The sequence below is a fragment of the Rhodnius prolixus genome, unplaced genomic scaffold (assembly GCF_049639745.1).
Source record: "Rhodnius prolixus isolate KJV_2025 unplaced genomic scaffold, Rpr scaffold_6, whole genome shotgun sequence".
NCBI classification, from domain to species: domain Eukaryota; kingdom Metazoa; phylum Arthropoda; class Insecta; order Hemiptera; family Reduviidae; genus Rhodnius; species Rhodnius prolixus.
Window position 1 is genome coordinate 32,312,927 of NW_027411634.1, and position 25,962 is coordinate 32,338,888.

At 31.8% G+C, this 25,962-nt stretch overlaps 2 protein-coding genes and 2 long non-coding RNA genes across 9 annotated transcripts; 2 read left to right on the forward strand and 2 right to left on the reverse strand.

The window, feature by feature from the left end:
• The first annotated feature begins 21 nt into the window (after positions 1–21).
• LOC141460713 (erythroid differentiation-related factor 1) lies at positions 22–13,676 on the forward strand. Of its 2 annotated transcripts, none has more exons than XM_074140973.1 (22): positions 22–190; positions 879–1,072; positions 1,909–2,014; positions 2,096–2,242; positions 2,386–2,541; positions 3,620–3,792; positions 4,711–4,970; positions 5,680–5,897; positions 5,978–6,167; positions 6,255–6,376; positions 6,723–6,910; positions 7,250–7,426; positions 7,509–7,708; positions 8,849–9,013; positions 10,135–10,172; positions 10,270–10,461; positions 10,564–10,716; positions 11,615–11,769; positions 12,001–12,158; positions 12,658–12,756; positions 13,139–13,271; positions 13,463–13,676. In XM_074140973.1, exons 1-22 carry the CDS (start codon positions 164–166, stop codon positions 13,593–13,595), a joined length of 3,384 nt encoding a protein of 1,127 aa, XP_073997074.1. In that variant the 5' UTR covers positions 22–163; the 3' UTR covers positions 13,596–13,676. The 2 variants fall into 2 exon arrangements, with proteins under 2 accessions (XP_073997074.1, XP_073997075.1); XM_074140974.1 differs by having other exon boundaries at positions 54–190; positions 896–1,072.
• Positions 8,283–16,787, reverse strand: LOC141460722 (uncharacterized). Of its 2 annotated transcripts, none has more exons than XR_012462320.1 (3): positions 16,666–16,787; positions 8,658–8,785; positions 8,283–8,571 (listed from the first exon to the last, which is right to left on the reverse strand). It is a non-coding gene; the product is annotated as an uncharacterized lncRNA (long non-coding RNA). The 2 variants fall into 2 exon arrangements; XR_012462321.1 differs by having other exon boundaries at positions 8,658–8,796; positions 16,666–16,764.
• LOC141460725 (uncharacterized) lies at positions 12,867–15,001 on the reverse strand. The gene is made up of 2 exons (XR_012462324.1): positions 14,735–15,001; positions 12,867–14,645 (listed from the first exon to the last, which is right to left on the reverse strand). It is a non-coding gene; the product is annotated as an uncharacterized lncRNA (long non-coding RNA).
• LOC141460714 (centromere protein I-like) lies at positions 15,057–25,948 on the forward strand. Of its 4 annotated transcripts, XM_074140977.1 has the most exons (14): positions 16,753–16,997; positions 17,067–17,192; positions 17,267–17,413; positions 18,994–19,079; positions 20,011–20,135; positions 21,299–21,443; positions 22,091–22,179; positions 23,190–23,515; positions 23,986–24,092; positions 24,901–25,060; positions 25,145–25,226; positions 25,300–25,420; positions 25,545–25,685; positions 25,772–25,948. In XM_074140977.1, the coding sequence occupies exons 1-14, from the start codon at positions 16,955–16,957 to the stop codon at positions 25,874–25,876; spliced, it is 1,803 nt and encodes a 600-aa protein (XP_073997078.1). In that variant the 5' UTR covers positions 16,753–16,954; the 3' UTR covers positions 25,877–25,948. The 4 variants fall into 4 exon arrangements, with proteins under 4 accessions (XP_073997077.1, XP_073997078.1, XP_073997076.1 ...); XM_074140976.1 differs by lacking the exon at positions 16,753–16,997 and adding an exon at positions 15,057–15,182 and having other exon boundaries at positions 24,901–25,226; XM_074140975.1 differs by having other exon boundaries at positions 16,754–16,997; positions 24,901–25,226; positions 25,772–25,947.
• Positions 25,949–25,962: the final 14 nt, after the last annotated feature.

The following is a 25,962-nucleotide window of genomic DNA, read 5'->3' on the forward strand; positions in this document are numbered from 1 at the left end:
TGTAAAGGGATATTTGTTTTCTCCCTCACTACTAATGGAATATTACAGAAGGAGGTTTTCGTACTACAGGTTTGATTTGGATTTAATTGTTGAATTTCCAATTTCGAAGTGATTCGATTTCAAGTGCCAAAAATTATTTTTTCTGGATGCAGTGTTTTCAGTAATGGATGAAATACCCTTAATGGAACAGGTAAGCTTGAGCATGAAAAATGCCAAATAAATGCTATTTAAAAATTAATATAACGAGAAATAAATATTGATTTATCCTTTAAAGCAGTGCTTTGTTTATTCTTGTATTTGAAATTAATGTAGAGTAGTTCATTTTTTCCATTACATTCTTTTTTTGTGCTTTGAAAATTGGAAAAATATGGACATGACTTGTCTTTGACTACAAGAAAAGTAAATAAATTTATGTTTATCACTTTAGATTAACTAATCACTTCCCTGTGGAAAGTCACTAGTAATGCAATCCAAAATTCGGGCACATCTGAGGGAATACATCTAAAATTAGCATAATCACTTATAATGAAGGCAGAGTTATCTTACTACATGAGTAGATACCCAAATGCTCAAAAGACTGCATTTAACAAAACCAGAAGGGACTTTAATTTCAAGTAAATTTGGTTCTAGAACCTTTTTTAGGAGTTTCTCATTACTAAGGTTTTTCCTCAACCAAATATTTCTTTTAAGCTTTCAGCTTCTAACTGGCTCTATCTAAGATATCCTCAACTCTCAGTCCGCAACCTTGAAGGCTTCAAAACCTCATGCTCTAATACGAATTGCCTGAATATTCTTATCTTTGATGTATTTTTTTATTTATATTCACTATCAACGGTTTTTACTTATTTAGTTGTTTTATTTTTATCTAACATAAATAGTCTTCAATGCCTTCAAGGCAGCAAGCTGTGAAATCAAACGCTATTGTGAAGTATTCAGCTGTAAATAGTCCAGCAATGTTTGCACCTCTTCGTTACAATACAGACTTAAAGCTACCACCGTCAAATTGGTTGTCAAGTCATGCTGATTCCTATGGACTAAATTACGCACTATCACATTCTTCAGGTTTCTCAAGGTACAACATTGAATGTTTATGATAATAATTGCTTTTGATAATTTTAGTAAATGCTGTAACGATATTCATTTTATATTTCTGTATCAATAATTTTGTTCTTTGTAACATATATTGTAACAATTAGCGAAGTTTGTGCTCTGTACTTAAGATTTAAAAAACGAGCTTAATGCATGACTTTAAGATACGAACTGGTCTGCTGACGTTAAAAACGTTTTAGCGAGAGGTGTGTGATTATGTAGGGATCACTACTTCATCCTTTCCCTTTGGTTTTATTACCCTTGTTGGTGATATCCCACCTTGCCTGGTTATTCTCTTCCAGTACTTGATGCCTACCTTTCTTCTCTGTAGGAAAAGTGAACTAGCCATACTTGAGATCTTGGAGAGCTTATATCTCAAGGCTAACGATATCCAATTCTCATTATAATCTCTCATTTACACGTGGGTTCTGTTTTTGCGAAAATGTTTCTTAAAATCTAGCCTACACAAGCCAAAATATTATGCACCAACAATACACTTTAGGGAGCCCCACAATTGATCTTTCAGGACAGAATGAGTTGGGCTTACTGCCACTTCTTTCATAATCTGTAACGCCCACCTTACCCAAATCCACTTCAATTCCTAGTGTATATCCTTTCGAAGAAGGGCTCTGACTTTATTTAATGTGACCTCTTTCTTTCAATCTAATTAAGTCATTGAATAAACATAAATAAATGTTTTAAAAAAAAAGTTCAGATAACTGATCTCTTTAGAAGATGTACTCGTATTCCTCTTTAGAATTAATTTTAAAAGGTTATTAGTATCTCTCGTTATTTATAATAAATATACATTATTTTAAGTTTTCGAATGGCTCATACTTTTCCTGATTGTGTTGGTGAAGTTGATGTGGTATCTGACGCTGAGAATATTAAGAAGCTGTTAAAAATTCCTTATAGCACAAATACTGTAAGTAGTTTTTTATTTACTATTTGTTTTTATTGGCTGTTGTATTTTACGGTTATTAAAATAAACAATTCTGAACTCTAGGTAAGCATGATGGTTCATCGTGTTGAAAATACTTTATTAATAGATGAATTTGATATCCATAAACATCTACTTTCAAGAGCTGAAAGTGACTGGGCATGGTTGAGAAAATTTTTTTTCGAACACATATTACAAACTCTTAGTCATAAGGTATTTAGTGCTTTCTTTGTTGTAATTTACAGATTATGTAAAATTAAACTGAAAAAATGAAGTGTTTTCAGCAATTTTGATTAATTTGGGCAATATTGGAGAAATATTTCTATCCACAGTCTGTTGTATGTTTTATTTTACAGGATAAATACTTATCTTACAGAGAGAAGAGTCGTTATGCATTACAGCAGAAATCGCTTGTATCAAAATTCCTACATTACAGTCTAGCTGAAGCGGAGGAAAGTAATAAACAGAGTTGTGAAAATGTTTACAGATCTACTGGACTTCCTTTGACAACGGTAAGAAAATTTTTACAGGAAATTTTAGGCGGAACCAACATAACTTAAGAGTCAAACAAAGTCTCTTTATTGCATAGGAGTTGCCGACAAGATTACTTAGGATGTAATTTGTATTTAGGATAACAGATTCAAAATTTTACTTTTCCTTCACCATTTTTCAAACGATTTGTTTACCAAATATTTTTGAAATGTGAAATAAGTCAAAAGAAAAAGAAATTGGTTCAAACCATCTCTTGTAAATTGAAAAAAAGCTTTCAAGCTTTGTTTGCATATGCTGAATCTCTGGAATTTAATCAGTGTAATATGTACTTAGTAAAAATGTCCATTTGCCAGTTAAATCAGGTTGTTCAAATTAATGGTCTTGAAGTAATGGCATTCTTTGTCTACATGGCAGAAGTCATCATACAGTTATTTTGAAAAAGTTCGGCCATGCTGTAGGGCGGTCCGTTTGAACACATAAGTGAGTGATAAGTCAGCAAAAATGTTATAATTGTAAGCGTGTGTATAATCGATCGATAACTTGATGCATGTGCCTTCAAATTTTCATGTGTAAGTCTTGTATGTCTAATTCGTAGGCGGTCCAGTAGCACCTTTTCTTGACATCTAGCTTTAAATCTCTCTTTTCAGTTAAGACATGTCATCTACTGTGACTATTTCTCCTTTAGATTGTTTTTGATTATAGTGATGCAGTCTATCTGCGGAATACTTCGTAATGTCTCGTGATAGTAGTTATAACTGCGTTGTTCGGTAATGACAAGATGCGTACAAATTAATATGACCAATAAATTATTTTGAAAAAGTGATATGAAACAAAATGTTTTTAATTACCAAGGTATTTGTAAAAATATTGCTCATATTAGGAAGACCGTTGCGTCGCTTCAAATAGTAAGCTCTTCTTTGTGGGAGCAATAGTAATTATATTTTATAAATGGTATCCATTTCGGCATTGGTTGGTTGATGCCTTGAGGTGGCTTGAGGTTTTGTTGGTTTAGACATCTTCATTTTTAGATAGTAGCTGCTACACCTTACTCTTTGTTAGTTTGTTTGTAATAATTAATTATTTATTTGTATTTTTAAGCGCGATACAGCTGTCTTGCCAGAACCACAACTAGAGGAAGGTCTTCCTGGATGGTCAGATCACAAATTTACTAGAAATGTTGTTTGGACGTTTGAAGATATCCAAATGTTACTAGGTACAGATATGCCTATATTTGGAGGTCCTACAAGACCTTGTATATCATTGCGTCTCAGGTATGTATAAACTTCAGCAGTTTGTTTAAACGTTCTCATTTCGGAAGAATTATTATGAAAATAATTTGTTTCTTTAATACTTGATGATAGGTTGAGTGTAGATTCAACGAGGGTGGCCTAAATGCCGGTGTCACAACGGTGATCAAAGACAACCTACTGTTAGAGCACCTTCTCAATTCCATTGTTTGAACAATCCCGTAATAAAACTCTAAAGGGCAGTTGACAATTAAAATTTTCTCTCAGCATCTGGCCTTGGGTTTCTCCTCATCTCTCTTCTGACTTGCTATGAACTCATTTTGAAGGTTTCAGATACGAGGCGTTTTGCAAAGTCCTATAGTACTCATTCCAGGTTAAGCAGTCTGCCATTGTTGCTTTATTTCGATTGACCGATAACCCAAACAAAACCTGTATCTAACAGTCTATTCGAGGACTCTATAATTAATTATATTTCGTACTAACAGCAACATAACTGGCACCATTTCAAAGAAGTGTGACTAATCTGGCTGCTCTTATCATTGTCAAACCTTGGATTAGCCTTTACACCGGCTTCCTCCTCTACCTCTGCTTTATAGACGTCTAAGCCAAAATCAGTGTACCAAACAGAATCGCCTGTCAGTGGTGAATCAAGCTTTCAAGTATTCTGTTCCGAATGACAGGTTTTCGAGGAGATATTTGTTTGAGGGCAGTCGCAAAACTGGGTCCACCTCTGAAGGTCCTCACACGATATGCTTCGCTATTCCTTAATAGCTGGGACCTTCCTCTTTTTATCATTTTGCCACAGCTATGGCTATATCTTAGAGTGGATGTGAAGTGGTGGAAAGTTCTTGATACAATTATATATTTTACATTACGTGGACAATTAATATATTTATTACATTAAAATATCAAATTCTAAAATAACTATTTTTTAAAATTTAGGGATGCAAAAAAGCCAATTAGTGTTCTGACCGGAATAGATTATTGGCTGGACAATCTTATGTCTAATGTACCGGAAGTGGTCATGTGCTATCATTTGGATGGTATTGTGCAGAAATATGAATTGATTAAAACTGAAGATTTGCCTCATTTACCAGATGCGAAATTTTCACCGAAACTGATACGTGACGTAGCACAAAATATTTTATCATTTCTAAAATCAAATGCAACCAAAGCAGGTCATACATATTGGTTATTCAAAGGTTTGTATGTTCTTTTTGTTGTGTGAATTTATGATTCTAGAAATTTTTGTTGTCAGAAGTTTATTTGTGAAACAAATATTACGCTTAAGGCTGAAAAAAAGCATTAAAAAGGAAATTAGATAAATATATCTTTAATTTATGAACTTATAAATTTGAAGTATCTTTAATTGAGAAAAGTAATTATTAGTGAACCTAACAAAATAATGTTAGGGAAGGGATTTGCTTAGTTGGTAAGCATGGTGGACAAGTGAATTGCAGATCCTAGGTTTAAATTCAGACACGTACTCTTAGAGTATGTTACTTGAAGCGACTAGAGCTCGTTGTCCGGTGAAGATGTATGTTTGTAGTTGGCTTAAAAGGTAGCTCACCTATTTTTTGTCAATTTCCTTTGCCTCACAATCTTAAGGTAGGCGCCACGGTATCCGAGCGGACCTGGAAAGCTATATTTTGTGGTACTGGGTTCGATTTCCAGTCCTGGCCTTGAATTTTACTAAATGTTTAATATGAGAACTTTGTAGTAAAGTATGTTTGCTGGTCCGCCTTTAAAAATAGGCATTACTTTACTTTTTTCACTTTATTATCTTTAGGTTTTTGTTCGATGGGCGCTATAAGTTCCATTTGTATGCATTGAAAGGCTGTATAACTATTCAATAATTTCTCTAAAGCTATTAGTAAATAAAAAGTTGATTTTATTTTTAATATTTTAAAGGAACAAATGATGACGCAGTTAAGTTATATGATTTAACTTCTCTTTGTTCCGATTCTTTGGAAGAGAAAGGACAAAATCCATTTACAGTACCGGTTGGTATGCTTTTATATAGAGTTGCTAGAAATATGAAAGCATCTGGTGATGCTTCGCAAGCTGCAACAATTAGAATTCTTTTGAAAAACTGTCTTTCATTGTTGGATAAGGAGAAATATCCTCAGGTATCTCGCTACATTTTTTAATTTTAAGTTTTTTAAATATTAAATCTTTTGTAAGTATTAGCTGTAATGTTTTGCTTCAGATCGTGACATCAGCACATTACATGCTGTCCGATGTATACGTACCAAGCGAAACAGATCCATCAGCACCAGAACTTCAGGTTCTTCCGCAAAATGATGGCCAATCAGATCAAGGTACAATGTACGATGATTGTGAAGAAGGAATATCTGAGGTCCCTGTAACTGATTTGGTTTCCACATATTCTCATTCAGGTGAAAATAATTTATTTTTGTGTTTGATTGCTTCTTTAAGACACGATACTGGCCTTTTAATTCAATACTGACTTTTTTTTTGTATAGAATCTAAGTATAATCAACCTCCACCAATGACTGATTGTCTTGAAGAGAGGTGTAAGCTAGCGTTACAACATGCTGGTGAAGGCATTAATGGACTCCAATATTTTGATTTACAAGACAAGCCGGTAAGTGTAGAACATATTTTCTAATCCAAATTATTCTTCAAGAGCTCTCATAAAATTTAGCCCAGGTTTATGAAAAAACTCCATGAAACAAACACAGTTATTTTTACAATTTTTGTTTGAGTTATGTGGATATCACTGTGTGATAATTATTCTTGAGTGTGTTTCGCCATTTATTTTCTCTATTTATTTTTGCCCCATTTATTGTTGTTTTATTTAGAGCAGTTGTAATTTAATAGAAATGAAAAATTAGTCTTAATGCTATACACTAAGTATAGCACAATACTGACTACTCTGTTCACGCAACTTGTGATTTCCTAACTAAATTTTATTTATTCTTCCTTATAAGAATGAAAAAGAAACTAGAAGTGAAGAGGAGCCTAAAATGGCGAAACCTTTTGAGGCAATTCCAATGCCTTATGAAAAACTGGATCCTGGAAATAAAAAAGAAGCTGAAAAAGGAAAAAGAAAGAAAAAGAAAAATAATGAAATCAAAAGAGAAAACAGAGACACATCACCAGATGTGGATGGTGAAAGGTGAGTATTTTGAAAGTTTTGATTTAATTGTTTGGTTTTATTAATATTAATTAATGGTCTATTGGAAGGAACCTGACCTTATGTTTCCCAAAGCCCCTCTGGCGTGAGAAGCTACCCTAGAGAAAAACAGGAACATCAACAAAAGCCGAGCAAAATATAAAAATCCTGTCTCTGATTCTGTCACTGCTACCGAAGAATATGAACCTAATCCCTTCATAACCCTAACAATCACGAAATGAATGGGAGTTTCGACTTCTTGTCTCACAAATTTTACAAAAAAAAAAAAATTGTTAAATTTTTGCAAGATACGTTTATTACAGTATTTTTTTTTGCTTTTAGTGAAAATAAATCATTGAAAGCTCTGTTGTGCAAACCCGACAGTGGAACACTTCCAACTTGGCAAAAACCAGAAAAAGTTGATAATAAATCGTGGAAAGCACACCTTTGTTCACTTTTAACTAAAAAAGCTTGCTTAGTTTATTCAGTATTGATTGAGAAAGAAATAGATAATGCTCAGTAAGTAGTTTAAGTTTTGTTATTAATTTTTATAAATTGAAAGTTTTATTTATTTATTCTTGATTTGTTTTCTATTTTTTAGGTATAGGTTAGCATTAAAACATATACAAGGAGTGTTACGTTGTTGTGATCAGAACAAAGCTTTAGTGGGGCTGATGTTGAGTAGAGCTGGTGACTGCTTCTATAATCTTTCTTTAGATAAAACTTGCCCTGATGAAATTATACAGGAAGAAGATATGTTTCCAGTCTTGCAAAATCCTGATAGTACAAATTATGAAGAAGGTGATGATTTAAAGATTCTGAATTTTTAGGGAAAGAATGTTTCCAACAATAACATTTACAAAGGATATAAGTTTTAGATTCCTGAAAAGTAAAATAAGTTGCTTTTAGATGTGGAATTGAACACAAATACTCTTTATCGCAAACATCATCTTCAACAACAACCACATCTATGTAATCAATCCTCTTATTTTGCCCAACAGTGTAAGGAGAAAGAAGTAATGAAGTTCAAACAACCATTTTTAACGTTGTCGATTATACAATTTTGCTCTCCGTCTCTAATAGAGCATTGGTTTGAAGATGTGCTTCAGCTCGCAAGTCGGTTATACTGATCACAGTATAACCAATCGATTGTTATTTAATTGTTATGTATGTAATGGTTTACCTTACATCAAGTTCAGCCTTATAATTACGTTTTAAACGTAGTTCTCCTTATTTTGTGTTAATCTTTCGTGAGAAATCTTCTTTCTAACTACTGTAGAGTATATGCTTCTACCAAAAAAGAAAGTAGGTTATGGTTAAAAAAAAATTTAAACTTGACTTTTTCATAAAATCGATCAGGGAAGATAACTGATCAAACGTTTCAACCAAGTCTATTCATTTGAATTATTGCTATACAAATGTTTTCAATTTTCCTCGTTTTCTCAGATTCCAACATGTTTCTCTAACCATTACTTACGTCTTGATCTTTGTTAGCTTTAATTAGAAAGCCGGTGGTCTTCATTTTAAAAAATCTAGTGTTTTTGAACTGTAACTCATTAAATTATGATTACAGAAGTTGTAACAATCCTAAGCAAGGGAATTTTGTGTGTTGATTGTAATTCTATTGGTTTCGTTTGCATATTAACCATTATTGTTCGCGATGGCTGGAAAAACACAACTAATTAGTATTCATTGTTACTGTTTGCTTCTAATGTCTCAATTTACCAATATATTGGTGGAACAGCCCTACCTTTTTCAATTGGTTCAAGGAATAGTTTCTTTGCAGCCTCTTTCACTTCTTTATTCTCCATGACTGCCACGAGTCAACAGTGATGGCTTCCATGAGATAAGAAAGTTGTAAAGACTTGTCAGTTGGATCTGTAAAAACCCTGTAATTGTATCTCGAGTCAGTGAATCATAACATATTTTCATGTGTTCCAGAATTATCGCTTATAAGCGGCGAAGTGAAAGGAGAAGAACAACTACTTTTAACTAGTATTTCCTGTTATCAGAGATCAATGGAACTTTGTCCATGTATTGACACTCAAAGAAGAGTGGGAAATGTCTACAATCGCCTTAGTTCCTTTTATGCCAGCCGTGCTCAAGGTAAAGTAAAATTTCTTCAAATACCAAAATTAATTTATTTTATTGAAAAACTCCCATTTTAAATCGCACGATATTTGTTTAAAAGTGACTTTTTCTAGTATGTCAATTGTTGTTTATGGGTAATTCTGAACCATTAAATCCTTTATAATCTCAAAAATCTGCTTTCTAGGATGCCAGAATTAAGCTGTAGAAAGTAATCTTATTTAAAGTTCACAGTAAATTAATGTGCTGTTTATAGGCTATTTGCTAATTGAGGAGTGCTGGAAACGGTAACTTTCAGTTTTTGCTAGTACCTCAGAAACATCATGAACTCGTAAGAGGAGAGATGTTAAAACTATGAGGACATTGAAACAGAAAAGTAACTGTAAAAAAAATAGATGGAAAGTACTCACTAAAGCGTATGTTTATCCAACATTTTGAATTATTTTTTAAATAATAGCTACAGGTGAATTATAGTAGCACAAGGTCTGCGTGGAAATTCTAACATAACAAGAATAACAACTATTCTACACTCCCAAAAGGCCTTAGTTTCGATTGCTTGAGTTTGACAGACAGACTACTGCTAATCACTTTCACCTTGATTTTCATCTGAATAGATGGTGGTTTTCAGACAAATACAATGAAAGTGATCTTTTATTTTAAAGTTTGATAAGTATTCTGGCCCCCAATGTTCTGTTCGCTCAACTATAACTGGAGAACATCCTAAAAGGGATTTCAAGGCATAATATTCTTGATTAGTTGTTGGACAGTTCTTTAAATTTTGACTGGTTTTGGATATACATCCATCCATCTTGTCTATCTTCCATCAAACATCCATAATTAGTGTGCAGGATTTGTCTTTATTTTCCCCAAACTTGCGATTTGCTCTAAAACAGTAATAGTCAGCGAATTACTTGATCAAGTGATTTCTGATATGAATTAAAATTAAAACCTGGCAGAATTAAAGAAAACTAGTTTTGTAATGGCTGAAGATATTAAAAGTACTATCCTGCTTACGAATCCAACCTAATCCTTGTACTATCCAGCTTACGAATCCAACCTAATCCTGAAGAGACATTAATTTACTTTTCATTCTATTACCTATTCACGAAAATGTTTTAATATTAATCTTTTTTTTTCAGTACTTCTGCAGAATGGAAATGAATACTTAGAAGAAGAGGTGAGTTCAGAATTTTACTTTTCTTCAAAATCTACCTAAATATTGCTGAATTTATTTGAGCATAATCATCATTAAAATTTATTATAAAAATGTTTAGTTTTCAAAGTATACTCTGGAAGCGGAACGTCTTTTGAATCTTGGTCTTAAACATTTTGAAAGCGTACACGATATTTCTAACAGTGCACTCTTGTTATGCAACCTAGGGCATTTATTCAGATTGAAAGCACATGCGCCTAATTCACAGGCCGTTGAACCACTTTCTACTCAGCAGAGACAAAATTATACCAAGGTTGGATATACCACATATCCTTATTAAAACTTTTCCTTTACAAGTTTGTATTATTTTCTTGATTTTAAATCATAACTTATTAATTAAAATTACCTTTTTTAGGCTATCGATAGTTATATGAGAGCTTTAGCATGCCTTGGATCTAGAAATTCTTCTCAGCAAATTTGGGATGTGGTCAATTGGGAATTATCTACAACTTTATATAGTTTTGCGACTGTTACGCAAGATTGTCCACCATATCCCACTGGTTCTAAGGTATTTTAGATTTTTTTTTTTTGAAATTCCAGTGTCGATCAATAGAATTAAGTGCACTGGGGGCCTCCGGATGAAGTTCTCTTAATACAGGCTCCTTGGAAGAGAAAATCATCAGCCAGAGCTAAACCTTTTTCTTCTTATACCTTGTTAATTGCGATAAAATTTTGTTAATTGTGATTTAATTTTACACAGGAAGATTTGTGAATATATATTTTGTAAAAGAAACCAGCGGAAGGTAAAAAACTTAAATTTAACTTACATTAAATGGTTACAATATATCAAATCTTGTAAATATTAAATAAATTCAGCGCATCATTTCTCTAACTCAACCATCACTTCTCGAGTACTTCAAGCAACTGCTCGAACATTACCTCTATGCTAGGTAGTACTCTGGTCTTGGGATGAAGGAACCACGGCTTCCGTCTTTCTGGCTGATAATTTTTCTCTTACTAGAGGTCACTGCACTGGGGTTCCTATAATAAGGGAACTTCGCACGGAGGCTACCAGGGCGTACCGTGTTCTTAAGACCTCTTAAATAATAAGAGGTGAAGAAATGCTTTATGTAATTAAAAGAAGAAAAGAAAAGTAACACTAATAAAGTAATAAAGAAAGTAAGAAATTTATTACTAATAAAGTAATGGTGAAAGTAAGTTGCTATCATTGAAAGGCAGGTGAATTATGTCTTTTAAAGAAATAAGTTGACTTAGATTTATGAAAGGAGAGAAAACTTTTCAAATCAACTAAAAATAATTATAAATTTAAGAAGTTGGCACTTGAATACGCCATCAAAGAATAGCCCAGAATTTAATTTCTTTTAACAGTTACGCGTGAATAGTAATTTATCAGTTAGTTGTATTCATTTATTTAAACACCTTTTTTTCAATTTTATATTCATCAGAAAATGGAGGATACTGAAAGAGAAGTTGCAGAACTCTTGATGAAAGCTTTGAAATATTGCGATATAACTACCCCCACTCATAGGCTTCCGTTGTACCAGTACAGAGCTGCTAAATTACATCATCGTTTAGCTTCCCTCTATCACAAACTGTACAGGTATTTTTTTACTTACATTTTAACGCCATAATAGGAACAAATTAATCCCTGCCCTCTTATTAGATGCCTGTAAATTCTGTTTTGTATTTATTACTCGTTCAAGTTTTCATATTTTTTTTTTTTTCTGGGCGCATCGACTGCTGAGGTCATTAGCGCCAAGTTTTCATATTGATCTATTTTTTTTTTACTTTGTAATTTCTTTTGATAGCATAAAATATTTTTTAATTCCAGAGAACAACATCAAGAAGAATCTAAATTGAGATCTTCCCTGCAGTTATCTCAATTATATTATTCTAAGGCAACTTCTCTCTTCACTCTTTTGGACCATCCAGCTGAAACACTTAGAGTTCAATTGGAAAGGATTTCTCTAGCGGAATATATTGCTCTAGGTACTTTTAATTTTTAACAAATTATGCCTTAGAAAATAGCAACTAATAAATTTTTACCTGTTTTAAGAAATTCTTCAAATAATCTGTATTAAAAAAATCATTTTATTCTCCATGGATTACTTGACTGTCAAAAGTTATTCTATCAGTATAGACTATTGTTAAAGCCATCACTGTTTATACTCTCTTGAAAAATGTCTATGGGAGAGATTGGGAATAAGCTTCTCTCTGTGTTACTACATATAAAAGGCAGTCTCATTGTATTTATAATAGTAGTATTTCACATGTAAATAAAATTGTAGATGTGAAGAAAATTGATGACTGTTTTTAACAATTTTTGTTTTTTCGTACAAATTCTAACTTCAAGAAAATTTCATTACAAAAATTGCGGTTATAAAAAGTCGTGCCTGATTCTTTTATTTTTTTCACACATATGAGGAATCCAAATTACAAATACCCTTTAAGCTTTTTGTTCATTACATTTTTCGTTTTATCTTTTCAGGCGCAAAAAGCCCTAAAGCTAAAATGAAAAATTATCAAACCGCATTATCGTACGCAGTAAAGTGTCTACCAGTTTTGACCAACATATTGCAATCAACAAGTAAGTTGAATTTAATTTAATTTTCATTTACTTAAACTTGTGGAATTGAAATTTATTTCGACTATCTAACTTCTTCTTTTTTAATAAATAAAATAACAAAACTTTTATCGTATCATGAAGTATGAAACGTAAGATATCGAATTATTAAGTTTTTTTTTTGGTTTTATAAATGTTAGGAACTTCTGTCAAACATAGAATAGCTTTAATATTATTCAGATGTATTTCATTTCTAACTTAAAAGATGACGGTAGGGAAGAAAAAGTAGAAAAGATTGATAGGAATTCTGGGAATGACTTGAGTCGCCAGCAATCTGGCAGATGCTTTGTTTGAAAATGATTATAATTTCTGTACTTTCCATCATTTTGAAATTTAAAAAATACAGTTGAAGCAAAGGAAAATGAAGAGGCTTTAGAAAAAGAAGAGGAAACTGAGAAAGAACATTTGATAAAGATGTTAGAAGATCGTCTTCAGTTTATACTTAAATCTCTTGTGAAAATTTGTACAACCGCTGACAAGTAAGTATTAACTAATAAATTATTCATAAGAAATTAATGACATAGTTAAATCTAGCTTCCAATTAGTATAAGTAATCTGTCTAAATTGTCGCATCAGAAAAATGTACTTTTCTATAAAATTAAGAAATATTTAAAGCAATAAAAAGTCCAGTTTTGTAATTTTTTTTAATTATTATGTATTTTTGTTTTAGGAATTCACCGATGTTGCCTGTATTAAAAAAAGGCTACGAATCCCTATTAAAAAAAGATCCTAATAAACCGTTAGCATCACATCTTATGTCTATATTAGAATATATCTCAAGCAATGTTGAAGGAATTCAATAGTCTGATCTTATTTATAACCTCAATATATTGAAGAGAGAAAGACTGTAAATCCAATTTTGGCCTATCCCCATTAACAAAAACCGTCCTGTTGAAGGAAGAAACTGCGTATTTAAAAACCAAAAGAAGGCGATCTCTTTATTTTTATATTTTATTTGTATGAATATATTTAACAAAAAATTCATCCTATAAATAATAAGGTTTGAAAATCATTTAAATGACGCGTTTTGTATAATCGAAAGATCAAACTTGTGCCTTTATTAAAAACATTTTTGTCTGTAGAAGTTTTTAAAAATATATATCAATTTATTTGATAAAATATTGTAATTAGTACTATTTTTATTTCTCTTATTAAGTTTTTGCATTTAATATGCGGTATATATAAAATTGCGTTTTAAAAATTCTGTGATCTTTATAGTTTATTTTATTTATAGTTTTTATTTATTATGAATAAAAATAAAAATGTTTCTAAGTTTGTGTATGAAAGTTTTTTTTCCTTGTTTGTATTTTTTTTACAATTACTCTTGGAAGTCTGCTGATTGTGTTAATTAGATAAAATGAAAGAAGAATTTAAAAAATTTGTTATGTTACAAAAAAAGAAGTGCTAATTTAATTCCAGTATCTGTTTATGGAAACGATTACTAAAACGGTTCAATGTATTTTTTATATAGAACATCAGCGAAATGAGAGCCCAATTGCTGAAGTTAAATTTAGAGATGGAAGAAGTGAGGTTCTACCTTCATGTAGTCCATTTGTAATAATGGAGTGAGGGATGTAGAAGATGTCATTTCGTGGCCGTTTGTCTCTTATTTAGCAGGTGGTCTTTGTCTAAAAGTAATCTATATATCCTCCTTCAGGCTTGACCTGCTCCTTTTTATTTCCTCTCGGATTTATCCCACGATTCGTTTGCGGGATTATTCACTCGTTCATAATTAAGAAATGACTGTACATAGTTTTTTTACTAAAAGCTGTATACGAGCTGTTCTACATTAATCCATTTGCCAACAGTTTTCTCCTCTTCTGGAATCCACGAGTTCAGCATACAGACTCCGCCTTCAATACAAATAATGAGTTATATATCAGCTTTTTTTAACCGAGAGGTTGGATATTGTTGCTCCATTGTATGGGATTGAGCAACCAACCTTGCATCCATCTTATTAATGAACTCAGGATCATAGTTATCCCTGCTAAGCTAAGCTTCTTTTTGTTTATACTCTTAATCTCATGAAATGATATAATTTCCAATAATAAACAATTTCTGAAGACATACTTCTATTGACACAATAAAAACATGCACTGGGTTTTCTTTTAAATTTAAAACATTACCTACTTTAAAATACTTAAGTACTTAAAATTGGCATCAGAATCTTTATTGCGAAATATGATCATTAAGAAAAAATTAATTCACGATTTACCTGCTAAATGATGTTTCAACATTTCTTAAACAAAAAAATATTTGTGAAAAAAATCATATGATATATTTAAACTTGGGAAACACGATTCCAGAAGAATTGTAACTGAGAAAAACTAGTTAGTGTGGTGAATACTTATAAGAAAAGCAAAAAACTGTAATATGTTTAATGGGGAAAGGTAAGTAAAAAACCCAGTGCAGGTTTTCATTGTGTCATTAGTAGCATGTCTTCAGAAATTGTTTATTATCGGAAATTATATCATTTCATGAGATTAAGCAGTTTTTTGAGAAGCGGAATTAACCAAATTTGTGATTTAATTACTTATTAAATTGCTTTTATTAATTTCTTCCAATTCTTCCTCAGAACACATACTCCGGTACGTCATTTTTTATAAGACTCTCTAAAAATGCTCTGTCTGATTGTTCACTGCCTTCGCTACAACTATAGACTGCATGTTGTCTCAGCTTCTTACATATACACCCAGTTTCAGTCACGTGGAAATTATCTCTCCGCCTTTGAAGTACATGTCCATGTGATACATATTACTCAGTTATTCTGAATTGAAAAACCTCACCGAATGCTCTATTAACATCTTTCCTGCTAGAAAGTGTGCTCTTCAAATCTGAGTGTGGTACTATTCTTGCAGTAGAATGTAATTTTTTGTCCGGTGGGTGGTTGAAGATAAAAATTACAGTAAGATGGGGATGGTAAATCAGTTCTTCTAGAATTACTGCATAACTTGTGCTTGGCATGTGTTAGTGGCTTGGAGGAAAACGAAAATGTTAATCGCGTACGAAAGCTTGCAAATCTCTTATTCATTAAAGATTCTTTAAATCAATCCCAACTTCTATGATTTTCACAATATATGAAGAAATGTTGAAGGAGACGCCCAATTCTGCACTTAACTATATAAATTATAGAAAAATATTAACCCCTACTGAAAAAAAAGTGATTTATACTTATCATTCTTAGAGAATATTTGATGGGAAAGTCATTTCTTATTTCAAAAAACAATTTGCTATTAGATTTTTCCAGCAAAAATAGATGTAGTCGCTATTTGGAGGTAACGTTAGTTTTCTTGTGTACAAGTAAACACAACAGCCTACCAGTGGAAAAATATAAAATTATTCAACGCATTAAAAATTTAAATGATTTAATTTTAATTTTATCAAAAATTGCAAATGAATTTTTACTTGTTAATGTAATCTTCGCATAATAAGATAAAAATCGATTAGGAACCAAATCCACCAAACGAATAGCCTCAGAAGTGCATGCCAAATTCGAACCTTAAGACTTCAAAAAGGAAAGACCTATACCCCAATTAAAACAAATCTGCGTCAAAATGAAATCTTTTAGACAGGATTCTTGGAGGCTAAAAAGCTCTTAAAAACCCAAAAACTTGTAAAAGAAACGTGTTGTGCTGGAACTTGAAGCTTAAGAATATGACAGACCTTTTTTTTTTGTTTTGCAATGACGATGAATCTATGAAGTTTTCGGTTTTCGTTTAAGAGAGAAGCCTTGAAAACGAAGCTGAATATTGTGCGGCAAGAAGTCATCATTTATTACAAGATCTTAGAGCACTATCGTTACCTCCACATTAACACATATATTCAAAATTTTAGATATAAATCTAGGCATATTAAAATCCATAATAAATTTACCAGGCTCTTCCAGCATTAAAAGTTATTACGGGATAATCAAAACGTTGCTGAACAGAACGACATCTACGAGGACGACAAACCAGCTGGTTTGCGGGAGGTTGCAATGATAAACATTTGGCGGGAAAGTGACAGTATAAACTGTTAAGTGCTGACATTTGTGTTAAAAAGTTTTTAAACGTTTGTTTATAATGAAGCAACGTACATTAAGATAAATAAATGTACAAGCATTAGAGAAGAACATTAGAATTTTTAGAAGAAATACTTCGCATAGGAATGTTTGGTTTTTAAGATGAATACCACTCAAAGATATTCCGTCATTGAATCCCTAAACGGTATTATAAATTTTTAAATTTCATTTAAAATATTATGAGGCACCAATAATTTTAGATATTGATTTTTAGAGGATACTCCACCTGAAGAAATTTACAGTACCCTATGTGAAATAGTGAACGATATTTGGAGGAATAGCTTAACAAAGGACCACTTCACGAAGCTAGTAGAAATTTTTATCAGGAATGATGATCTCAGTAATGTATTTAAAATAATATTTTTAACAGATTATTTGTTACTTTATAAAGCTAACTAACAAATTTTTTTTCAGGTCTAACTCACAGAAAACTTATTTTGGAATGTATGATTCCCAAGTTCGTAGTTGATGATGAAACTGTAGAAAATTTGCTTATATGGTTTTTATCCACGTATATTAATGAATCGCAATCTTCAGCTATCTTTTTGGCGTGGTTAGCGTGTGAGTTAATTTCATAATTAAAATGTAAAAGGTAGTGCGAAGTTTTTTTAAATGAAAATTACTCACAGGTTTTGATTTTTTTTAAAAATAGCAATCTTACAAGAGACCATTTATTTGTCTAAATGTTTTCTGAATTGTTTATAAATCATGCTGAGTAAAGTGATCTATTTTTTCAGATGGGTTGTCTAATTAATTGTCGCGGGCGGGAGCAAAAGTAAATACTTAACTATTCACATTTTTTTAACGATGAAGATGACTCGAGTCTTGATCGAGTAAATTGTCAAAAGTCCTCGCTCATAACTACTGCATCAAGAACTCCAAATATAAGTTGAATTTTTTAGAGAAAATAATCCATTTTTGAAAATAGAAAACACCCGATTTCTATCGCCGCTCTTTCACTCAGATCGTGTTTTTAAAAAATATGTTATAAACATACATTTTCGGAACAATAATATTGTAGAGGAAAATGATGCAGTGGCGTTTGGAGCTACGAATAGATCACGAATTTAATTATGTAGAAGCGATGAACCGCTCAAATGTAAATCGCTTACTATTATTGATTCTGTTTCTTAATTCCGGAAAGAGATTTTGGTTTTCTAGATCTCAGCATATAGTAATAGAAATATCAATCATAAAAAGGGAAAGGATTAGCTGAGTGATTAGAGAATTAATACTGGATTCCAACGCGGAGATCACGGGTTCGAATCCAGCTAGCTGCTCCTTTCAGTTTCTCTTCTTAGGAGCTTCATACAGCTTACAGTCCGGTGATTGTAGAAAAAACGAGAGAACACTGTCCGGAGGTCGGCAATGCGCTGAAAAATACTCCGTGCACCAATGACCTCATATGTTGACGCTCGTTAAATTAAAATAAATTAATAATAATGGAATTCTGATGTGGGGTAGGCAGCCGATATAGAACCAGGATCTCCTTGTAGGTGTTATAATCATGTTTTTCTTTCTCTTGCGCCTAATCAGAGAAAGTATTGTCAGTCAAATTGTCCAAATAATTCATATGAAATAGCGACTCATTTGTGGCTATATGAATTATAAGTTCGCTAATTACACTTGATTTCTTTATTGCTATTGTTTGTATCACGCCAACTTCAAAATTAATTAACTAGCTGAGCATTGCCGGTATTCGGCCTGTTTTTCGTTCTTTCAGATGACACTTCCATCACCGGACATTGAATTGTGGAAAATATTTGGAAAAGAAAGTTTTGTAAGTTCTTTGATTCATCTTTGTTCACGAACCCATTGCCTCCGTCTTGCATTATTACTAAGATAATGCTCTCTCCCTAAAATTAGTGTTCTAATGGTCAAAAGTTGCCTACGCCTTTGGAAATACCAAACCCAAACAGTTAGTTACGATGTAGTTGCAAAATAGTGATATTTATTAGAATAACTTTAGGGAAATCAACTTCCATGAAGGTGTTATACTCACAATGATTTTACAATTATTTGTACAGTAGATATTTAGCCTAATATAAATTATGATTAAGCGTCTTTTCTAACTCTAGAATATTGTACAATGGATTTATTGTTTTACAAGTGATTTTATTTTTTAAATTATTTTGTTTTAGCGTTGATGGAGCATAAATTAGTGGAATTTTCAACATTGGAGATGTTTTATGATCAACTGGCAAACTGCTTCCAGGCAGATTGTTTGGTATTTACATTAATATCTCTAATTCCATTCTGTTCTTCTTCTTTTTTTTTTAAATACTTTTTGAGCCACCAGATTAACGTCCCAGTTAATATTTACTACTTTATACATATATTTTAATTGAAAATTATTTACTTTTATTATACTTTTATTGAAAACCGACTTGAGGCTAGACGCACCTTTTAAATTGCAATGCAATACAGTTTAAGGCCTCGATGAGTTGCCTGTTTCCTGAATAGTCTTCCATAATTTGTCCCTATGGTGTGCAACATCCAGTAGATGTTAGTTGGTTTCAGGTTGTTCCTTTCATTGCATTTGATTTGGTGATCTATTGTAACCTGTTCCTAAATGGAACGGTATATTACGGTATGTAAATGTCGGAACTCACTTTTAGTGATGTACCAAGACCTAATCAGTATTTTAGGCTGCATTATCGAATAATTGTAAAATTTGGTCAGGTTATTAATGTTATTTTTATTTAGCCACTTCTTGCATTTTAAATAAGTTTTTGATATCTTTTATCCACAAAAGGTGAAACGTTTTACCAGACAATTATCGTTGTTTCCGGGTCAAAGGATCCTTGTTACTTTCACACTGGGGTTCGTTATTTAGGTACGGCAGCGTTATTATCTGCTATGATAATTGTGCCAGATTTTAGTGTTATATTAATGGCAAAATCTCCGCTTTTCTCGCCTAAATTGGCTTTTTATATTACTATTGGCTCTTAGAAGGCATAACGTCTTCGTTATGTCAAAAACTTGTCTACTTTTCAAGTAGCAGAGAAGCGTTTACGTCATTAGAAAGCTCGTAGTAATGTCTGTGAAAAAATTTGATGTGACATTTAATATTTTGTGAGATTCTTGCAGTACATCATTCAGTTTAAATAGTGGTAGTCCAGTTTAACAACTCTCTTAATATTTAATTATTCTTTCAGGTAAAACCTTTATGCAATGTTTTGGAGCCGTTAACAAATGAACGAACTGTTAATTTGAGAGTAGCTTCTCTTATTCAGCAATTTTATCGTGAATTTAACAACACTGAGCTTAAACATCTGCTTTGGTAAGTTAAATTGGAAACTGATTTTGACATCCATTTTTATCGTTAATGAAGTCAAGTTTTTGGTCATGTGTTCTTTTCTGTGTTCAGAGATCTCCGAAGTTCTTTCTTGCAATCCATTTAAAACCTGGTTTTATTATAGTTTGACTATTTTATTATACATTTCTTCAACTTGGTTTATCTAGTGATCCTTATAAAGCTAGGTTTGAGAAGAATTTGCTGCAGACTCCTTATTCATTATTTCGTTTAAAAAAAGTTTGTTTTTTTTCAACTTAGTCGTATTTATCAGTACTCTACTTCGGTTAATTTTCGTTTTCAAATTAAGCCGATTACAATATCTTTCCTATTAAAGTGACACTTTTAATTATTTATATATAATAGTTAAAATTGTTTTAAACTTTTTCAAATATTTTGCTTGGCTCTTTTATATTATTTCTTCTTAAAGTAGTTATTTTAAGGTAATATAGAATTGATTGTTTTAAGTTAAACATTTCGAAAGGCCCTCTCGAACTTTATACATTTTTGCTCCTAATGATCTATTTTTATTTATCATTTTAAAGTTTGGCAATTGAATCTAAAGTAAATTTATGTTAGGGGCCAATACCAAAAAAAAAAAAAAAAATTATGTTGTTTTCTAAATGAATTTCAGATTTGAATATTTTAAACTGTGTTTCATTGGATATAGGTCATGCTTTGTAGGTTGTCTGTGCTTCAGCTCGGTTTTTGGCTTTCCAAATACCTTTCTATGTTCTGTTGGAGGAAATTATCCTTCATTTGGTTATAAACCGATGACAGCAAAGGCAGCCTATTTCCAACAAGTTCCTAAACTAGCAGATTTCAAAATATAAAAATTGGTAGAAGAAAAGGTCAACGAGAAAGCCACGTTTATACCTGGAGTTTTTCACTTGTCATAAGTTTCCGAATTTGGTGGTTGATTTTTTTTTTGTAAAGTGAAACCCACTGTATTTTGACCAAACAATTCATTGTATTAATTTGGTCAAATGATAAATGTCTTACTAGTCTTGGTTGCATACTAAGCAGTATGTACTTATTGGCAGTGGCGTACGCCCAAATTGTGATAATCTATGTAATGAAATATCTTAAAAATTATTTATTTTCCTGTAATTTGTGCCGAATTTTAGAAGGGAATTAATATTTTGTTTTAGGAAAATAAAAAAATATCGACCACATTATGTTGATGTTGAATTTAAATCTCAACCAGTTAAACGTATTAAAAAAACAGACTTTGATAAAGCCCTAATCAAAGCAGCTAGAAAACAAGGGTTAGAATATCCTGTCAATAATCTAAAGGTATGTGGAGTTAAACAAGTTTTAGAAGAGAGTTATATATGTATGATTAAAGAGTATTTTGCAGGTGGTAGGTTTTTGTTTTAATCTAAAAAGAATTTTCACGCTCATTTCCGGTTTTAAAAGAAAGAGATTTTCTTGCTGAACATGTTTTTTTTCGAGGATGTTCAGAGTTTTATTTTAACCTTAAGTGGTTTTTACAAAATCATCTACATGGTTCTGTATAAGTAATCATCATTCAAAAACGGAAATACTTTTTGTACAAAATCTCGCTTTTCACAATTTTGTGGTTGTAAAAACCAGGAAAAATCATTGTAGGAAAGTTGTGGAGCTTGACTCTCATAAGTGCAGTTTTAATCAACTTCAATGAATCTGTATAATAATGAAGTTAAACACTAATTGTTTAAGGATAATTTTGTGTAAGGTAGTTTATTGCCAGGTGGTTAGAAAAAGTATTCTCAACAGATTTTTTAAACACAAAAAATGTTGGAAATAGAATATTGACGAATCGCTGCTTTTATACATTAATCAGCATCTGATTTTTCGGCATTTGCATTCGTCATACAACCATTAATAATTCTGTAAGAATTTATTATTAAAATAAAATATTCTTAATATTTCCATTCTGATAATTCGGAATTATGTTCTAGTCAGAAAAACTTATTATTGGTACCTTACCAGAGCCGGAATATTTGGTGGATAAAGCCTTACGACCAAAGAAGTTGACAAATATAACAAGGTAAAAATAAATAAATGGCTTCCGTTTCAAGGAGTCCTTACATTCTAATTTTTGTTAATTTTTTAAAAAATTTAATCATAAAAATCCATAATAAAGATCTTTGGCTGTTCTTGTCATGAATGTAGCAGAATTAGTTTATCCTGCTGTAGTGTTTGAGGACTTTCACATTTCTAGAAATGAAGTAGCCCATCTAGTATCTAGACATGTTGTTCAGAATTGTTCTACAGGCTTCGTTGTGAATTATTATAGATGTTGACGTGTACTGTTACTATTACTACATCGTGACACTACTATGTAGACACAGAATTTTCCCGCCTCATCGATGTTAAAAATCTCTTGCAAATTTTGTTTTTGTGAGGTTTCAAGCGAAGAGGTGACAACTTGGCTAAATAAGGCGTCACTCTCTTTTTCATAAATCCTAAGGCCTTCGGTGAGCATCCGTTTAGCAGATACATTTCGAGATTTCAAGCGAGTACAGATTCGCAGCATTCATCCTTAGGAATGAGCTGGGTGGACGTTGGCAGTCTAAAATGAAAAAAAAGAAGAAATCTTTCCAGGACTGGCAGTGAGATGTTATGTCTTTCACTGATCTCCTCAGGCACCTGGTTGGATCCATGCCTGGGCTATGGCGATGTTTGGCCTTGAGGAAATTAGGAATGAGATTATTGTTAGATGACGAAGTAAATGATTCCACCCTTAGGGTTGTGGACCGTTATGGGTCAGGAGTTGTTTTAGAATCCTATTGTTGTTTTATAGATTAGCTGTGTGGGCCCATAGAATTCTGGAAAGTATAGCCTTGTCCCTCACAATAGTTGAGTAACATCAAGATTGTCATTTACTGCTCATGAAGTAGAGTGTAGCTTTATTTGATTTTGTATTTTTTTTTTAATTGAAATTCAACATGTACGTCTTAAGTTGATATTTTTATTTCTTGTATAGCTACTTTTATGTTAATTATGGTAATATAAGCTTTTGTTAATACAAATTTGTATTCATCTTTATTTTTTCAGTGCCAGAGAGCTGGGTATTTCGATTTATAATCTCAATGTAATATTCCCACAGAATCCTGTTAGCCTTATAGGTTCAAAACCAGGTATGATGTACTTGGAACTGTTTGGTCCCAGTGAAGAATTTTTACAAAGTTTACAAGGCTCGATAGAAGCTCAACCGTCTGAACTAATTTTATCAAAGCTGTCTGAATTGCAAAATAGGTTGAGGCATGGACTACCTATTATATCAAAGTATTTGGCTGGATATTTAATTACGTGGGATGGTTTGGAATCACGACAAATGGTTTTTGATTTGATCAAATGGGCTCATTTTGATACCTTTGCTGGTAAATTTATATTTAATAATTTGATTTATTTACTGTATAATATGTTAGATGGAAGAAAAGTTTTGTGTGTATCAGGGGGCATACTTAATAATTTTACAAGGACTTCAATGGTGCAAGCATATTATCCAGAAGTTGAGAAGGGTTTGAAAATGATGTATTTTTTATGCTACAAAAAAAACAGACATTTGCTCTAAGATAGCTCCCCAACAGCAGGGTAGCAAATATTTTATTCTGAAAAACGCTTTGAATAGTATAGATGTCAAACCCCGAAAACTTTCCTTTCAATTTAATACATTACGAGTGATTTTCCAATCTACAAGGAGAAAATATTTCTAAAATTAATATAATCTTTATTAGTTTATAAACTTTAACCTTTCTTATTTTAGTAGGAATTTACGAGGCAGCGGGGTAAGGACACTACTCATAAGAAGTAGGGTCTAAAATATTAAAAAATATATTTTTGTTTCCAGATCTCTGTTCATCGATTTTATTACCGCTGTCAAGATTATATATATGTTCAAATGTTGATACTAAAGTTAGAATTTTACATGCTTTTGAGAATCTCGTTATTAACATGGTAATGTACAATTATTATTTTATATGATGTAGAAATGGTTATGTTTTTCAGTACCAACAGATCTTGTCATATTTACAGGGTTTGTGAAAAAAAATAAAAATAAAAATTTAATGAATATTTTTATAAATGTACTAGTTAGTTGAATAATTTGGAATGTGGGACAATTCTTATTCCTCTGGCACTTCAGCAAAATGATGTCTTATTGTACTGACCCCTCGTATACCTCTTAGGTGAAACCTCCCCCTTTTAGTAAAATCCAGGATTATTCGTAATAGTCTGTTAGCAATTTGGTCTTCTGCGGTCTCAACGTGCTAAAGACACATTGCACAACCTAACGAATACAGGAGGAGTCTTTCTGCTCTACAAAAAAGATTATAAGGAAGTACTGGGTTATCCGAAAAGATGAGAGTATCACTTCTGGGCCTTCTTATCATCGCAGAGCTAAAAGGTGAGGATTTTGGCCTGGAATATCGTGGATAGGTTTCCGTTAGTTCTTTCAATAAATCTCTGAACCACGTGCTGTATTCCATCTTGAAACCAATTGTAAGAATGCTTACTTATGATCTTCGTGGAGTCCAGTTTACAGTATACAATAAGTAATGTTAATTGAAATGGTATTTTTGAATGTCTTGGCCGTCAGTTTTGTGATAACAGATCCTAATTCATTTTTGGAAATGATATAAAGACATCAATCAATATCAATGACTGGCATTGGATCTTGTAATTTACTAGCAAAATTTATTTAATAATATAAAACTCATGAAAAGAATGAAAACAAATACATGTTCAAACAAAATGTCTGTTAAAGGTTTCAGTACACATGGAACGCCTTCAACAAGAACAAAATAAATTGGAAACAATTTTTGGAAGACCTAAATGGTTGGGCGAACCGCTAGATACTTTTACAAAATTCTGTTCTCATGTGCAGTCCTTGATAATGACTGGTCTAATGATGGAAGGTTTAGATAGTACGTCATTAATACTACAAGCAGTTTCGTTTTATAATACAATTATTACTTTGCAAGTTGAGTTCAGTTTGATTTGTTTAATAGTACCTTTACCACCACTAGTACGTGCTGGTTTAGTATCAATGAATCATATTGTGCTATCTGAAATTGCTTTACTTATTTTAAGGTAATTTACTTTTTTTTTTTTTCTTGTATAATATGATAAGATATCTCGTTTATCTGTAATTAATTGTCTATAGATATAAGAAAGATGTGATACCACTTTTGGAGAGTTTAGGCGAAGTCGATCTGTTTTCAATAGAAATTGATTTGCTAAACGAAATGTCAGAGATCATGATGGATTATCTGTGGTCTAGAGAAGTGAGAAAAATTGTCTTATTGTCATTAGTCTGCATGACTTTTTTTTTATAATGAAATAACAAAGGTTATTCATTACCTAAATTCTAATAAGTATCCCAAAATATAGTATTTTTTATTGTTTTAGGATTTGTCAAAAGTTGAAAGTCATTCTCTGATTAGTAAATCAAACATTAGAGAGAATGTGAAATCCCATCCAGGAGTATTTCCGTTGATAGAGTTCTTGTGCTCAAAATTAAAAGTTAATCCAAACAAGATAAATAAAAAAGTAGGTATTTTGTGAAATAATGTCAGATTTGTTTATTTTATTTATAAGTACTAATTTCCCAATCTAATAAGTTTGTTTATTTTCAGGATCTACTTCTAATTTTGATAAACTATTCACCAGGAATAGGTGAATTCATTAACTATTATTTGAAAGGAAATAATATGCAAGATAACTTAATTTTAGAGGTTTAAATATTTTTTTAATGTTTAATTATTTGTATTATAAAAATTATTTTAATAAAAAATTAGCCTCAAATTCGTTTTCTTCTATATGCTTT